At 29.3% G+C, this 17478-nt stretch overlaps 1 protein-coding gene and 1 long non-coding RNA gene across 2 annotated transcripts; one reads left to right on the forward strand and one right to left on the reverse strand.

Moving 5' to 3' along the window:
* Positions 1-1353: 1353 nt before the first annotated feature.
* Positions 1354-2945, forward strand: LOC149886037 (uncharacterized). Its single transcript, XR_016454358.1, has 2 exons — positions 1354-1473; positions 1742-2945. It is a non-coding gene; the product is annotated as an uncharacterized LOC149886037 (long non-coding RNA).
* A 3224-nt stretch (positions 2946-6169) lies between these two features.
* LOC145184307 (rhomboid-related protein 4-like) lies at positions 6170-15591 on the reverse strand. The gene is made up of 4 exons (XM_090093785.1): positions 14778-15591; positions 14022-14078; positions 8867-9204; positions 6170-7548 (listed from the first exon to the last, which is right to left on the reverse strand). Exons 1-4 carry the CDS (start codon positions 15454-15456, stop codon positions 7471-7473), a joined length of 1152 nt encoding a protein of 383 aa, XP_089949911.1. The 5' UTR covers positions 15457-15591; the 3' UTR covers positions 6170-7470.
* Between the last annotated feature and the right edge of the window lie 1887 nt (positions 15592-17478).

Below are 17478 nucleotides of genomic sequence, written 5' to 3' on the forward strand. Positions count from 1 at the left end.
CTTAAAATGCTGTAAAAAATTGAAAGTAAATAATTTAAAATGTAATCGCAAAAATTTAATCAGTCTGCATTGCCGACTAAGATCATTAAATCCGTTTTGTGCCGACAAAGATTCAGTGTTTGGGGGGGGGGGGGGGTGTCACACACCCCCATGCACCCCCTATCGCCGGCCCTGCCAGTAGGGTGGGTAGTAAAGCTTTTTTTTTTTGAATTTCTAACTCAAATAGTAATAACAACAACAACAACAACAACAACAACAACAACAACAACAACAACAACAACAACAACAACAATAATAATAATAATAATAATAATAATAATAGTAATATTAATAATAATAACTAGCAAAAAAGCAACCCGTAATACGGGTTATGGTCGGTCTGTTAATTTATAGTGGCTGTTTTCCACAATTTAAAGTTGTAAAACCATAACTATTACCCTTTTAGAAAAACGCCTTCAAATTAAAAAATATGCAGAGGTAAAATAATTTACCAATTATTTAACATTATTTGAGTAATTTACAACTGACATAGGTCATATCAGTGTAATGCAGAAACATTTTCCTCGACATTACTAAGTTCAAAACAATACGTTTTTAGTTACTGATACAAAATAATATTACTTCCTCATGCTTTAAATTGACGAAAAAGTAAAGCTAAATTCGTGTTATATTCTTATAACGTGAACTTTAATTAATAAGATTAATATAAAGCGAACGTAAATTTTACATGAATTAATAATTCTTTGGCATCCCCTTGATACATGTTTCTTTAACACGTTCGCTGCCGAGCTATTTTAAACTATGCGTTATATCTTTTGCCGAGCCATAATGTCTGCAATGATTAATTTTTGCCGAGGCTGTTTTGCGTGGTTTCATTCTCAATGCCAAAGCTAGATATCAACATTCCAATAAAAAAAATATTTTTAATCACAAAAAATTTTATAATATTTTTTATTCTGAATATAACTGACAAAAAAAAAAGCACTACGAGTATACTCGTAGTTTGGCAATGGAGAAGGAATTTTTTTCTCCAGTGCCGAAAATCTCGTAACACCGTAATGAGTATAACTCATTGCGGTGACTATACCTTTTCAAGATGTAATTGAGAACTTGAAAGTTGTAATTAAGAAACGTAAGATGTAATTGAGAAATACAACATGTAATTTAGAAGTCGCAATATGTAATTTAGAACATGGAAGATGTTACTAAGAAACGAAAGATGTAATTTAGAAGATGAAAGTTGTAATTAAGAAAAGTTTATAATATATATTTCAAATTACATATTACGATTTCTTATTTACATGTTGGGTTTCTCAATTACATCTTACTTTTTTTAATTACAATTTTCAAGTTCTCAATTACATCTTGAAAAGGTGTAGTAATGTGGCTTATTTGATGCATTATTATTATAAATAGTGTTTCAATTTTTTTACACATGCACATGCACATTGGCAGTTTTCATGAGTAAAAAAGGTAATTTATATTTCGTTTTCTTTATACTAAATTGTTGTGTTTTTTAGACTAGAAGCTAAAATATATTTGATAAATATATTATACTGTATGTTATTAAAAATGTGAAAAATAACTTGAAATACACAACAAGATGTTTTTTAATACATTAAAAGACATTTTAGTGTGCACTTCGAATTTTTTACACAGTATACTAATTAATGTGTTTTATAGATGAGTAATTTCTTTTTTTATAAATAGATAATTTATAAATTTATCTATCTCCTATTAGCTCAACACAGATATTCCACAATTGGATCAGCACATATGATAATGGAAGATTGTGAGGACAGTGAAGATGATGATATTCAAGATTCGGATTCATTTTTTGCTTATGCTACTACCAATTCGAGCTTGACTGTATCAGAATCAGATTCTGAAGATAATAACACTTAAGAAAGTGATGACAATCAGTTAACAGACGTTCATCTAGCAGCCACTGCAGAAGATTTTATTAATGGCGCCGAAAAGAGCAAAAAAACAACGGGTGGTCCATCTAGAAATTCAAACCAATGGAAAGATGAGCCGAATATTGTAAAACAAATTCAATTTACTGCCGATCCTGGTTTGAAGATAAATCAATAAACATACATTTGTGGTACTTTAAGAACTGACCGAAAGTCAAATCCAAAAGAGTGAACAAAAGCAAAACTGAAACAGGGAGACGTTATAAGCAGAAGCAGAGTGGGTGTAGTGGTTGCTAAATAGAACAACAAAAGAGGCGTGCTAATGATTAGCAACTTGCATTCGTTGCAAATGATTGAAGTGACAAACAGGAGAGGAGAGAAGAAAATGAAACCCAACATTATTAAAGATTACAATCAATATATGTCAGGAGTAGATAGGGCGGAACAAATGGTATCATACTATGATTGCCTAAGAAAGACAATTAGATGTTATAAAAAAGTAGCACTTCATCTCTTTGGTTTTGGTTTAATGCTTACTGTCTAAACAGCAAATATGGAGTAGATAACACAATTTCCTTGCTTAAGTTTAGAGATTTATTGAGTGAACATTTGAATGAAATTGTGCCTAGAATCACCAGTAATAGTACTTGTCTTCAACACCACTACTTGTCTTCAATACCACCGAATGATAAGAAAAAATTCCCAACCAAACCATGTCGAGTCTGCTCTAAAATAAAACATAAAGAAACACGATATGAATGTGCTGTTTGTGAAAATAGAGCTCCGTTATGTATTGGCGAATGGTTCAGAATGTATCATTCAACAGAATAGGTTTACACTTGAATTTTCATGAAATAAAATTAAATCAATATCAATGTTTTATTTTTATCTGTTTTAAGCTATTTCTGTCTTTATCCGCATTTTTTGTTAGGTTCCCTGGATTTTTAAAATAAAAAATTGAATCTAATATTTTCTGAAACCAAATGTGAAGCTAAGAAAAAAAAAAAAAAAAGAACAGCCAGTAATGCACATGTGTTATTTGAAATAAGTTAGTATAACTACGAGTTTACTCGTAGTTGGCAAGTTCATGACGCCAGCTTACTACGAGTATTCTCGTAGTTGGCAGATAAATGACGCCAACTTACTTCGAGTATACTCGTAGTTGGCAGCGAAAGTGTTAACAAAGGAAATTGTCTTTAAAATGTTAAATGCACACAACTAAATAAATTTATTCAAAATATCTGAGCATTTGACTATTGCTATTTATGGCACTAATCTGACCATTTTTATATATGGCCACTTTGTTTCAATAATTTTTAGTAAACGGTTATTTGCTACCATTTATTAAAAATTCCTTTTGTTACTCGAAATTTAACTCTCTTTAATAATTTGACACTAATAAAGGACCTCCCTTCCCCGTTTTTGCCTTAATGGTGGTAAGGAGAATACATTTATCTTTATTAAGAGTTATCAAGTTTTTGATGAAGACCTTCTACCAGAATAATAAAATTATTATTTTTAGATATATGGAAGCTCTAATGATGGAAATACAGCGCGCCGCTTTTTTCAAAATGCTGCTATATCTGCTGAAATAACAGGATTTGATGAAAAATTAATTCACCGATTTCATGTTATTTTGCAGGTAATTTCGAGCGGGTTTGATATAGATAATGAAACATTCAAAGGCTATTGTGTAAATACCGCCCATTTATTTGTTGCTTTATATCCGTGGTATTACATGCCTACATCTGTACATAAATTGCTGATCCATGGAGCAGAAATTGTAAATATGCCCTTTTACCGATTGGACAACTTTCTGAAGATGCCCAAGAGTCACGCAATAAGGACATTAAAAACTTCAGATTACATCATTCAAGAAAATGCTCAAGAGAATTGAATATGAGAGACATTTTTAATAGGCTCTTATTAACATCAGATCCATTTCTCTCGAGCATCAGGAAATTGCCCCAGAGACCGGTAAAATCTCTACATCAAGAAGCTATACAATTGTTAAAACAACCTGAAGTCACCAGACAAGAGACAAGGAACGATTTCGATTCAGATACAAGTGGTTCAACATCAGATTCCGAATCGAATGATTCGAACATTGATGAATATGACATACGTGATTTTTGTTACCAGGATTAAAGAAACAATTTTTTACATATATGTGACTTAATCTTTTACCAATTTAAAAAAAATAATAAAATTAAAATTGCAAATTTCTGTTTTTTTATTAATAGTATAAATTTGAAAATAATTTTGCAATGTTTTTGCTCTAACTTATCTCCTGAATCATTAGCAATGACCTCGAAAACCAAACTACATGAGATTTCGTATTTTCAACGTATGAACAGTTTTGGCCGCCATATTGGAGCCGCCATTTTGAATTTTTTAAATCTGACCTCAGATTCGTAATCAGCGACCTCGAAAACCCTTATGTAGGTAATTTGGGAATTTTGGCCACAAAATCAGGATTTCGTCCCATTGTGCGCCGGTATAAAATATTTACTTCTATTAACCTTGACAAAAATAAGATTTCTAAAAAATCAAGACTAACAGAAAAATTTACAAAATCTCAAATAAAACATAGATATATCAAAGAAACACGAAACAATATTTATCAACTAGGTAAATGTCCCGCCAAATAAATAAATGTAACAAAAGCTGACCCAAATTTTGCTCCTTAATAAGACCCGGCCATTACTTTGCCCTACAATTTAAAATAAAAAAGTAATATCATTTCTTGAAACAAAAGCGATTTAGTACAGCCCAAGTATTATGACCCTTACAATTGGTATTTTTAAAATGATGGTATATTTACTTCAAAAGACAAAATTTTAATATATCGTCTTTTAAAGCATGCGGCGGCGCTTGTTTTATCACCTTTAAATTTCATCAACTGTCTAACATATCTTATGCAATGTCATTCTCGGGGCTGTTTTTCTAACCAAGTTAGCAACGTAATTGACAGACGCTCGTGAGCCACTAAATGTTCGTAGTATTTAATGTTAAAAAAATGATGCACAATTGTTGATGCGCTGTTAATAATGCGCTCGTAATTCACGGACATTTGTCCGTACTTTACAGACAATTTTCACGCAAGGAATCTTTTACGCATATTTTATTTAGATGAATGTTAAATACTTTTATGGAGGCTTTCCTAAGTCAAAACTTCATCATGCTCGAATAAAATTTTCAATCAAATATAATATCCATAAATTTCAGATGGTAATGACTTCTGCATTGGTTTTGATGAAGAGTTAAATCTAAAATTTATAGAAAGTAGCGATTTATACATTAATAGGGATAAAGACTTTATTTCAACACAGAAAAAAAAGTTTGGGATGATTGATCTGATAAAATATAAACACTAAAAAATTGGGATTGCAAGAATAAATCAAATGTAAATGTAAAGCACTCTTCTATTGTACTCAACATACAACAAGTTTGAGTGGGGTAGACTTGTTGGATTGGTACCATAAACTTGTTTGGCATAATTTAGATATGATAATTGTCAAAAGCTTGGATCATGTACTGTCCGTGATATGAAAAAAAAAATGCTTCAAAAAAAGAAATTTATCAATTGAAATCATTCGAGTTAAAACTAGCTTATGATCTAATGAAAGCCGGTGAAACTTTGAGGAAAAACAAAGAGATCAAAGATTATTGTAATTCCAGGCAATATATTTTTTCTTTTAAGTTTTTTTAAATTCATGCAATATAAGGTTAAAAACAAATTTGCATTTACCAGTAAAAATTTGACTTTGAAAACTAGGTATCTTTCTGTCTTTCGTTAAGTTTAGCAGGAAAATGATAGACCTGATTTGTTTATTACAACATTTTACAAAGAAATGTCCGTAGCTACAATGATTTATTCATAGTTATAATCATAGTTAGTCGATCTAACCATATTTTCTAGTGCCTACCATAAAAAGTCAATACTTCATTTTTCTTTACTTATCTACAACGGTTAGTCGATATATGTGCACTTTGGAACGTTGATCTTACAAAGTAGCTTATTTTAACTTGTTAAATAAAAAATATCAGTAGTATTAAAATTTAAACAACTTGTAATAAAACGTTTTTGTAGCAGTAATAAAAACCAGTCTGCGTATTTAAAAGAGAAACCACGAGGAAAACAATTGTAGTGAAAATGCAAATAAAAACTGATGACACGCTGAAAAACAATTTTTTTTCAAAAAGGAATTACACCAAAAGATATTTTTTTTCATGTAAAAGAAGAAAAAGTCAGTGTTTGAAAAACATTTTATCTAACTACACAGTCAATTTCACAAAAGCTAGTTTACACAGCTCACAACATCAAATATGTTAAAACAAATACTCCTGCACAAGATCTACGAGGTAAAATCATGAAAGGCAAACGTACACCGCACAGTGTACCAAAAAGTACACCAACTCAGCTAGGGATCACATAAAATCTTTTCCAACAGTTGAGTCACATTGTCGTGTAAGTACCAATAGAGAATACCTTGAGTCACACCTTGATATTTCAAAAATGTATAATCTTTACAAAGAGAAATGTATAAACGAAAATGTTGAGCCAGTAAAAAAATCTATGTACTACCATATTTTCTCCACCGAATTCAATCTTGGTTTTCACATTCTCAAAAAGGATAGATGCGACCTTTGTGAAGTTTAAAGTTGCTGAAAACACTGATACTATGTCTGAAAAGTTGAGAGAAGACTTTGAAAGACATCAAGTTTTTTTTTAAAAACAAAGAGAGATATATGTGCTAAAGAAAAAAAAGATAAAAATGTTCCGGTTTTACTTTTTGACCTTCAAAATGTTATATTGACTCCGCACGCAAAAATTAGTTCCTTTTTTATCTGAGAAAGCTAAGCGTGTATAATTTGACAGCTTATTTTTCAACAACCAAAAAGTGCACTGTGCATTATGGACTGAATCAATGGCGGGATGAAGCGGCAATGATCTTGCCAGTGCCTTTTGCAAAATTTTTAAAGGTGATGTGGCAGAGGAAAACGACGTAAGTGACTTAATTACTTGGTGTAACTCCTGCGTTCCTCAAAGTCAGAATAGTATATTATCAAATGCTGTATTAGATTTTTTAAGAGACTATCCTAACATTAACTCAATCACTATGAAATATTCCCTTCAGGTCATTCATGCGCCCAAGAGGTGGATCATGCCCATAGGGAAGTTGAAAAGCTCATGAGGAAAACTGATTTTTATAGTCCAATTGGATTGATAAGGATGTTGAAACAAGTTAACAGAAAAAATCCTTGTCGTATCATTCAAATGAAACCACATGACTTCAAGGATTATTCAGTAACAGCAAAGCTAATTAATTACAATTCAGTTCCTTTTTCTAACGTTGCTGTTCTAATATTTGTTTAAATATCTCACATTATACATTTTAAATCTAACCATGATCGCAATTGACCTATGAACTGTGCGAATGTCAAGTTTGATGAAAAAACTAATAGAAAGAATGTAGCAACAAGTCCATCAACTTTCACTGTTTTGAATGTAAAACCAAAGATTCAAAATTGTACAAAGGAACTTCCAGACTTAAAAAAAAAAGATATAAAAGCTGCATTTCCGTTTATGCCTCTCGAGGACAGAGATTACTATCGAGTTGTTTTTCACCTATAAAATAAACGTGAAAAACCTTTAAGGTTGTACTTAATGTAATGATTTTAAAATGTACCAAAAAATGTAGTACAAAAAAAAAAAAAAATGAGTAAACAAAATGTTGTAACCTTGTTTTGTGACTGAAACAATCTAATTTATAAAAAATAGCTTTTTATTATATTATTGTTTCAGTTACAAAATTTAAAGTAACTGCTTCAGTCATAAAATTTCAAAATAACTAACATGTTTCTAACTACCGTTGAACAGCAGTTAGAACCTTTTTATAGTGAGAATATGATTATTTCACTATGACAAGGTTCTAACTGCATTTTGGGGGTATTCATTTTTCTATGAAGAGTGAAACATTTTTTAATAAAAAATAGTAATACTTATAGCAATTGCTTATGTTATCATGAGTAAAAAATATTGATGGATTTTAATAATTTTTGATGGTAACAATTTTTAAAATTGATTTACTCAAAACTCTTCGCGGATCAGTTAGAACCTTGTCGAACCAACGCGAAGAACTGTTATAATTAAAAACTGATTACGCCCCCCCTTTCCCCCAAATTAAAATATAATTGTAATTAAAAAAATCATCATGACACTAAATTAAAAAATCTAAACTTAAAAAAATAATAGTTTGAAATAATTTGAATAGCTTGAACCGAAATTTCAGCCAAAACCGAATAAGTAGAATGTCGCCAAAACAGATATTTTGGTTTCAGCTGAAACTAATACCGAAGTTGAAAGTTTCTGTTCACTACTTGAAATAGTAAACTATTTTTTTTATTATTATCAAATAGTTACTGTTATTGTTTTTCGTTAGCAGTTAGAAAATGTCATAATTATTAGACACGAAATTAAAAAAAAAAAAAAAAAAAAAAAAAAAAAGATAAAATTACATATAACATAATAACTAAACATATTTAATGTTGCTTTGTAACATAGATCTAAAAATAATAAAAAATGGTAGTCCAATAGCTAAGTATTACCTTTACTATTCAACTTTTTCATTTTAATTATTTGTATTTTTGTTCGTAAAATTTTATTTTAATTTTATTTGTAACTTTGCCGTATCTATAATTAATAGGTGTTAAATTTCACAACTGTGCATTTAATTAACTTGTCTATTATTTCATTTTCAGGACCGCTACTATTTCTACGGTGATGTACACTGAAAGGTAATCGGTAGAATTTTATTAGATTGTCCTCTTTTAGCCAATAAGATTTATATTTTTTAATTAAAGCCAAAAAATATCCCGATAAATATTTTTAAAAATCATTTTTAATATTTACGTTTCTCAAATTTTTTTAATCTAGCAAATCTCACATTTATGTTTGAAGAACTTGTATCAGTATCAGTTGTGAATGAGCCTGACGAAAAGTCATTTTGTTGAAAACTGTTTTGTATAGGATATGGCAAAAAAGCTTCGGTAAAGCCATGCTCATTTGGTGGGTAAGGCGCCAAACTATCACTGTCATTAAAGTCTTTAAAGCTTGATGGGGCAGTAGGTTGTGTACTAGATGAGTATCCTAAATTCCATCCATATGGAGGCGGACTTTGATATTGAGAATTAATAGTAGAATGAAATGAGGAAGTTCTATGAAAGTTACGATCTTGTAAGCTATTTCGTATTGCTCGTTGAAGGTCTTCATCTTCATTATTACCTAAAAATTAAATCTAAAATTAATTTAAATTTAATACAAGATGAATTATTTTAAACTACACACACAAAATCATGACTATGATTATCTCAATAAGCACTATCCTCCTTTATAACTTTAATTACAACTTTTTACTAAGATGATTTTTGACCAATTTTCTTGATGTCTTGACATCTTGAAGCATCAAAGATTTTAAAAAGATCACTTCTAACATGCGATTTCGATTTTAAAAATATTTTCAATGATTATTTACACATTAAACTAATATTAAATTAGGAATCAAGGTTTTACTTGATTGACACGACTTAAAACCTGGCTTTAAAATAAAAACAAGAGGAAGGAGTCCTATTGCAAACTTAAACGTTCTTAAGTAATCATAAATAATTTATCATCTTTGTGTATAGTAGCTGCATAGTTAACTTTTATCTTAACTTAGATCTTTGGCAAGAAATTAGAATATTAATTTAAACCTAGAAACTGAAGTTTGTGTGTGGTGTGTGTCTATATATATATATATATATATATATATATATATATATATATATATATATATATATATATATATATATATATATATATATATATATATATATATATATATATATATATATATATATATATAGACACACACCACAGTAAGCGAAAATTAATATTTTCAATAGTGAGAATATGTTTACAAGTTTTATATACGCTATTTTTACCATCAGTCATTCTAAAACTAAGCTGCTTATCTAAAAATTAGTAACTTTTTTTGGATTAAAAAATATCATGGATAGGATTGGGAACAATATCCTTTTGAGAAATTTTTGTTTAACGCATCTTTCTCCCAAGCAATTTTGTCAAGATTCAGCAGTATCAATTTTCAAACCTGTAAAACGTAACCCGGATGTTTCCGATAGTAGTTTAACAGTTCGCTCTACACTCAGGGAGTCTGGAATGGAGATGGGAAGTCTGGAATAGTTGGCTTAACAGAATTCTCTATGAAGTATTGAATATCTTGAATTGTAAAATGTTGCGTAATAGGAGGTTCCGTAACGTCTAGAGCAGTGAGGTCAAACAAATCTGACCAGTGGATCGAATTCTTTCTTGGGTGTTCTTCATACCATTACTTTCCCATCAGACCAGAACAGATTAAATTTTAATTAATTGGACCAAATGACAGTTTCCCAAACCTTAATTGACTTGTTCAACATTGTTTTGGACAACTTCAAATGTTTACCTTGATTGATCTTATTGGCTAATAGTTTCTTTCGTGCTAAACAACCGAAAAGCCCAGCTTCATTAAGGCTTTTTGGAATAGTATTAACGTGTAGTGATATTCCTAGTTCAGTCTTCGATCTTTCCAACATTTGCAGATTTACTTCGATCAGACTTCACTTTTTGTACTATTGATTCAATGTTTTTCTTTTTCGACGGAAGTAATGTCTTAGCAGCAATTTCCCGTTGAGAGTCACTGTTTTGATGATGCTGAATTACTAAAGTTCATAGATTATTATTATGTTCTTTATTTTTAGGCGCCATTTTATTTGATTGTTATATAGTCAAGAAATGTACAAGTATTTATACTATGATTAATGGTTCTAGATATGTTTAGATTCTGAAAAAATTAAGGAAATTTTAGAACTTTTCAGGGAAATTCTTTTCTTTTCTTTCTTCTGAGGCATTAACTTTTTGTATGTGATGTTTGACAAACTTATACTGTTTTGTCAATAAAAAAAGAACAAAAGTCATTGAAAAGCTGAAATTAGTAGTACATATGCTAATGATAGCAGACCACACAATGATATACTTAGTAATTTCCTCCTATAATTCTTTTATGACGCAAACATAAAGTAGCTATGTAAGGGTGGGCCAATAATTTTTGGACTCACTGTACAATACGATTTTCTGAGCAATTTGCACTATTGAATCCAATGAGCAAGAACAAGCAGTAATATCCAACACCTTATCCAAATTTGTACCTAGATTTTGTTTAGTAGTTGCTCTACCATGCTTGCAGTTAATATTTTTTCACTAGAATGAGATCTTTTATTTTTCTAGCAATTTGACAGTTGTTAGATTAGGATTCACCATAGCAAAAATTGATTATAATTTATTTTTGTTTTGCTCAGTTACATCTATGACATCTGCAGTTGGCTTTACTTGAATAAGATAATAGTAGTATTGAATAACCTGTAAGTACTTGGATTCGTCATTAATAATTCACATGGACCACCACCATACTTCTTTTCACATTTTTTCGTGTAATAGGTGTAACTATAACTTTTGACATTTTTGTATTGTTAAGAATATTTAGAATTTTTGTTGAAGCTTTTATGTTTACTATTTTATCTGTTTATTCATCTGTTTATTTATCTTATAACCGCCAAATAAAGATTTATTTTATAATTGCCAAATGTAACACAAACATTTTATTGGTTGCATTATATATCTAAAATGAGATTTTTGAAACGAATTAACTTGTTTGGAATTTAAAATTTCAAAGATTGAAACTCAAAATATTTAACCAACTTAACAAAATAAGTTCATAACTGAAGACTTTAATGCAAATCCGCAAGCCATTTTTAATGCAGCATTCCTAAAAGTCTGTGGAGCTGTTATTATACCCTAGCTACAGTAATAGCAGTTTGATATTCAAAAAATATGGTAAAACCGACCTACCTTTTATATATATATATATATATATATATATATATATATATATATATATATATATATATATATATATATATATATATATATATATGTTTAACTCTTTTTTACATATATTTAAAACAGTTTTTATCTTAGCTTGCTAATCAGATTTTCAAAACATTTTTATTGAACCATATACGTCAAATATGATGTAAAACCTGGAAGTTTTTCTGGCTAATAGTGGTTTTGTAATTTTACAAACAATTATGTGAAAAAAAAAACACTTTTTTGAGGACATTTGATTGAAATATAATTTTACAGGGACTTCTGGATCCTAAAATGCATAAATCAAAATAATTTTTTTTCTTGATGATTACCTCCCATTTTGTTCCTATTCATGTAAAAACATTTTGTTTCTATTCATATTGAAGATTAAATTAAGATTGATTTATTTGTAGGGGTAGTTCGAATTTATAGGCTTTAGACTTTTAAACTATGTTGATGCTTTGTTACTTTTAACATTTCATATTGTACTGTGCTTTGTGAGCAGCACTGAAACCTAGGACTAGCAACTAAACTAGTTATTAAAAATTATTTGCACTGTGTTTGTTTGCTATTTAGTACTGTTTCTTACTAGATTTTGTGATAACAGTCTCTTGTTAGAATTTGTGGCTAGTATTTAACAGCCACAAACTCTAGCAAGAGACTGAATATCAGTTAATATTCAATTTTCAAAATTTTAAATTGATCACTAATTGATTATTCAGTCATAATCAGAACTTTAAATAACAGAAAATTTATAACAAACTAAACTTATTTTACCTTTTAAAGGAATTTGTGACAGTTTTATTTATCTATACAGAACTATACTTTTGATTTATCTATTTTCTACAGCTGCAGTGCTAAAAGACAACTTCAGTTCTCTTTCACTTGGGAACTTGCAACGCTGAAAAACCTGAAGCAAATGTTGTTTTTGTTGCTAATGTTCTTTCCTTGTAATCAGTGAATGAAACTTTTGAATCGTAGCCTCTCTGTACATTATAACTTTCTATTTCTAATTGCTCATCATGTTACAGACCTCTTTAAAATGATCTTCAAGTTTCAAGATCAGACTCAAGAAATTTGACAGAAGTGGTACTAACAGTTCTGGACCTGTATTATAGTAAACCATTGGCACCTTCATCACAAAGAGCTCTCACTTAGTTTTGGTCACAACATCTTGATCAAAAAATATAAAGCCTGATATTTTTTTACATATGAACACTAGAAAAACATTGTCATTGGGTGAAAAACATTTTACTCTTAACTCTAATTCTCAAACTTACATTGTATTTCTCATATTTAACTCCTGCAAAAATCTTAAATAACTGCTTAACAAAGTAGCTTGAAGGGCTGTAAACAATGCTCTCATATAGAGTCAGTAAAAAGACAAACATTCCTAAGATTTGTTTCTTCTTTTATTGTAAGATTAAAATGTCTTTGAAACAATCATAATTTTAACAAGGTTTTGTCATCCATTAAGCGTGATAAAAAACTCTTGGAGCTATGAATTGATTTTCATGTGTTGGAATTCAATTTGCAATTGTACACAAAAAATAAACAACAATTTAACATGTGTTGGATTTAGTGCTTAAATTTAGTTTGTATACTGGTTAACAAAACAGAACTTAGCAATTTGTAAAAATTAAGGAGTTTTTTTCATTTAAATCAAATGTTGCATAGCTATCTAGCAATGCTCCTATATGATTTAAATAAAAACTTCACTTGACTATGCCTAAATTTAAATGCATTTGGCCTGAACTACATTTATAGTTATAGGAACTAAATGGGAAAGCGCCACAACCATTGTTAAAAATTTTATTGTCCTAGTTATTAGGGACCACCCTAATAACTAGGACAATAAAAAAAATTTAACTTATAGACTAAAATGATATAAAACCATAAAAAAAAAAAATTTGTCATAAAATAAATAGCAAAGATTAAAGACTCATAATAAAATGAGAAAGTAATGAGACATTAATTTGCCTCTGCACTTCTCTGTATTTCTGAGAAAAATACAGAGTAACAACATGTGGCTAAATATTGTATGCTTTTCTTATTTCAAACTCCAAAAGAACAAACCTGACTAACATGTTATATATAAACACTCATCAAAATATTATGAGTATTCAAAATAAAACTTAAACCTGTAGGAGTACTTCTAAATTCATACGATTGTTGATAACCTTGGGTTAAGTATTTTCCTAAAATATTTTAAAGCATATAACAACAAAGTTAATGATAGAATAAAGTCATTCCATGCCAACATTTTTTTATTTACAAACTTCATTTTTCTTTTTGCATAGCTGACCCTGTCTTTATGAGCTACTAGTTTTAAAGGTGAACAACCAAGGATATTAATGCTTGAATTAAAGTTTTCTTTTAAAATGTTAGTCTCATTAAAATCATTATCTTTATGTTGACATGAATCGCTTCCATAATCTTTTTTGGAAAAAATGTGACATTTGAGAATTCAATCTCAAAGTTTTATTAAAGTAAGTCAAGAGTTGTTTACAATAAAAAAAAAACTAGAAGGTTTTCTGAAATTTTGTTTTAAAAATATAGAGCTTCAAAATATGAAGAAAACATGTTTTTGCCACTGAAGTTTTTATTTTTGGAAAAATCCGAAATTTCAAACGACTGTACCTTATGAACCACAAAAGATTTTATGCTGAAATTTTCAGAATTTGCTTTTCTTATTGATATTAACAAACCCACTAAGTTTCATCAAAATCTGAGGGGGTCCATGTTGAAATCCTAAAATTTTGGTCCATTTGGCATGGAATGACCCAATGTTAGATTTACACTTTATAATTAGTATAAAATATTAAATATAGCATACTATTTAACAACTTTGATTTTTTTAAATAATCATAAGAACATTTGAACTGGAAAAAAAATACCTTTAAGAATTTTATTAAATCCTTTTACAATATGTTTGAGTGGACCATAAACATACATCAATCCTACCAAAATGCCAGCCAAGTGACCTGTAAATGAAACATTAGGCACCATTATCTGAATCAAGATTAACTCCACCCAGCATGCATATCGAGAAGGCACAACAATTGGCAAACCCATTACTGTCACATTATCACTGGAGTAGTGAGTAGTTAAAACTTTTAATGAAAATATAACAGCGGAGAATCCTGCAGCACAATTATGTAGATAAGTGTCATTAGAAAAAACAATAGATAACATTGAATTTAATCCCAACATAACAACCTGTGTTAAAATTGAAAAGCAAGCTAACAAAATAAAGAATTTACGCCCCTTCATTTGCCGCTCTAATGTTCTTCCCTTCCAAATAAAAGATACCATGTTAAAGTATAAATGCATGTCATCCAAGTGAAAGAAAGATGAATATATCAGTCTCTGCCATTCTCTCCTATGAAAAACATTGAAGTTGCTTGTACACGCTTTTTTAACATCTGACATAAATGGAAAAAGTTGAAGATATACAGCAACATTAAAAACTAAAGTAGCGAGAGTAACTGGTGGAATATGATGAACACCAATTTGCATGACTTGAGATCCTAGGAGTAATAGACCTAGGCCACTTCTTGTTTGTCTTCGTGACATCCTGCATATATTCTTAAGTAGCTGTTATTCTGGAAACTAATAAAGTTAAATCTTATATCTAAATAGTTTCTATTTATATTTCCTCATTTACAACATTAGTATTCTTTTTGGTAATGCAACAAATCAGCGGCCTAAAATAATTTTATTTTTTCGCTTTTTACGCTCTCGTTCGTGGAGACTTTAAAACATCTTAGAATATATATTTTAAGTAGATAAATGTCAGAGTAGTTATTTTAATCTTTTTACAAATATAATATTTATATATATAATCATAATCATAGGCGCCGAGTCCACGGGGGCAACAAGGGCAGTACTCCCCCCCAAAAAAAAACTTATGGACGGGGGCGAGAGTATCTATTTGCCCCCGTGATAATCTTTGAGAATATATTATTAGTTAAATGCTGTAGCTGGTAGAATTTGTATTTGTATATATATTTGCCGTATAATATTATTTACATTAAGATTTATAATATTACAAGGCCAGGACTTCAAGAAGATCGCAATGATCTTATCACGAAGCCCTTAACAAAAATCTATTTTCTTCTTCAATAAAAACATCTATATACTATATAAAATAAATATATACCGAGAATATATAATCACTAATATCATAAATATATCATAAATTTAATACTCTACATATTTCAGAAGTGAAACTCAAAATAAAAACATGACAAATCAAGGTGTAGTATATAGCAACTGAAAGTATTTTTTTAAAAAAATCAAAAAAAATCAAGAATATTTTTCGTTGAAAAAAATTGTTTTTTTAATAGATTGCTTGAAAAAGGAATAGGTCAGTTCAGATGAAAAAACAAAATTAGGCCGTACTATTTCGTTCCATAGAAAAGGTCCACGATAAGATATACAAAATTGAGCTTGCTTATTTTTGCAAAAAGGTTTTTTCAAAATGCTATTATTACGTAGGTTATATTTATTTTGTGGTTTAATTTTGTAAAGGTTTATAAAAACATCGGGGGATATAAGTTCTTTACATTTGTACATAAAACACAAAACATTAAATACATTCAGTTGATAAACATTTAAGGTGGCCATTTCTTTAAAAAGCGGTTCAGAGTTCGAAAAACGATTTTTAAAATTTATTATGCGAGCTGCGTGTTTCTGATGCCGATAAAGAGATTTAAGTTTAGTTTTATGTGTACTTCCCCATATAATATTTGCATAATTGATATGACAATGAATAAAAGAGTAATATAATTGTGTTAATTGCTTTTTGTTTAAAATACCTCTAGATTTGTATAGAATTCCAATGTTTTTTGCAACTTTATTAGAAATATTATTGATGTGTGATTTCCAAGACAGATTTTCTTCAATAAGAACTCCTAAAAATTTTGTCACTTTTTCTCTTTTTAGGATGACATTGTCTATAAAAAGGTCGGGCATAATTACAGGCAGTATTTGTTTTTTAAAGTTTGGATGGAAAAGTATCCATTTTGTTTTTTCAATATTTAAAGATAGTCTATTTTTTTTGAACCAAAATGAAATTTTTTTAAGTTCTCTGTTCATATTATTAAAAAGTATGTTTATATTTTCATGTGACTGAAACAAGTTTGTGTCGTCTGCAAAAATTATAGTTTTCAAATTGGATGCTTTGTTAAGATCATTTATATATATAATGAAAAGAAGTGGTCCAAGTATGGATCCTTGTGGGACACCATATGTTATGTTCATTAATGTTTGAGTTTGGAAATCTTTGCTAAAAACAAATTGCTTTCGGTTGGAGAGATAACTTTTGAACCAGCTTAGAGTTTTACCAACTATGCCATAACATTCAAGTTTTTTAAGCAAAATATTATGATCGACCGTGTCAAAAGCTTTTGACAAGTCAATGAAAACACCAAGTGTAAATTTTTGATTTTTAAAAGATTCGTTAATACAACGTGTTAATTGAAGAATAGCATGTTCGGTTGAGTTGTTTTTTTTAAAACCGAACTGATTTTCATAAAGGAGTTTATTGGTAATTAGGTATGTGTTCACTCTGTTATACATTATTCTTTCTAATAT

The sequence above is a fragment of the Hydra viridissima genome, unplaced genomic scaffold (genome assembly GCF_058129835.1).
Source record: "Hydra viridissima isolate aposymbiotic clone 2 unplaced genomic scaffold, HvirCarnegie_v1 scaffold_7, whole genome shotgun sequence".
Taxonomy (NCBI): Eukaryota; Metazoa; Cnidaria; class Hydrozoa; order Anthoathecata; family Hydridae; genus Hydra; species Hydra viridissima.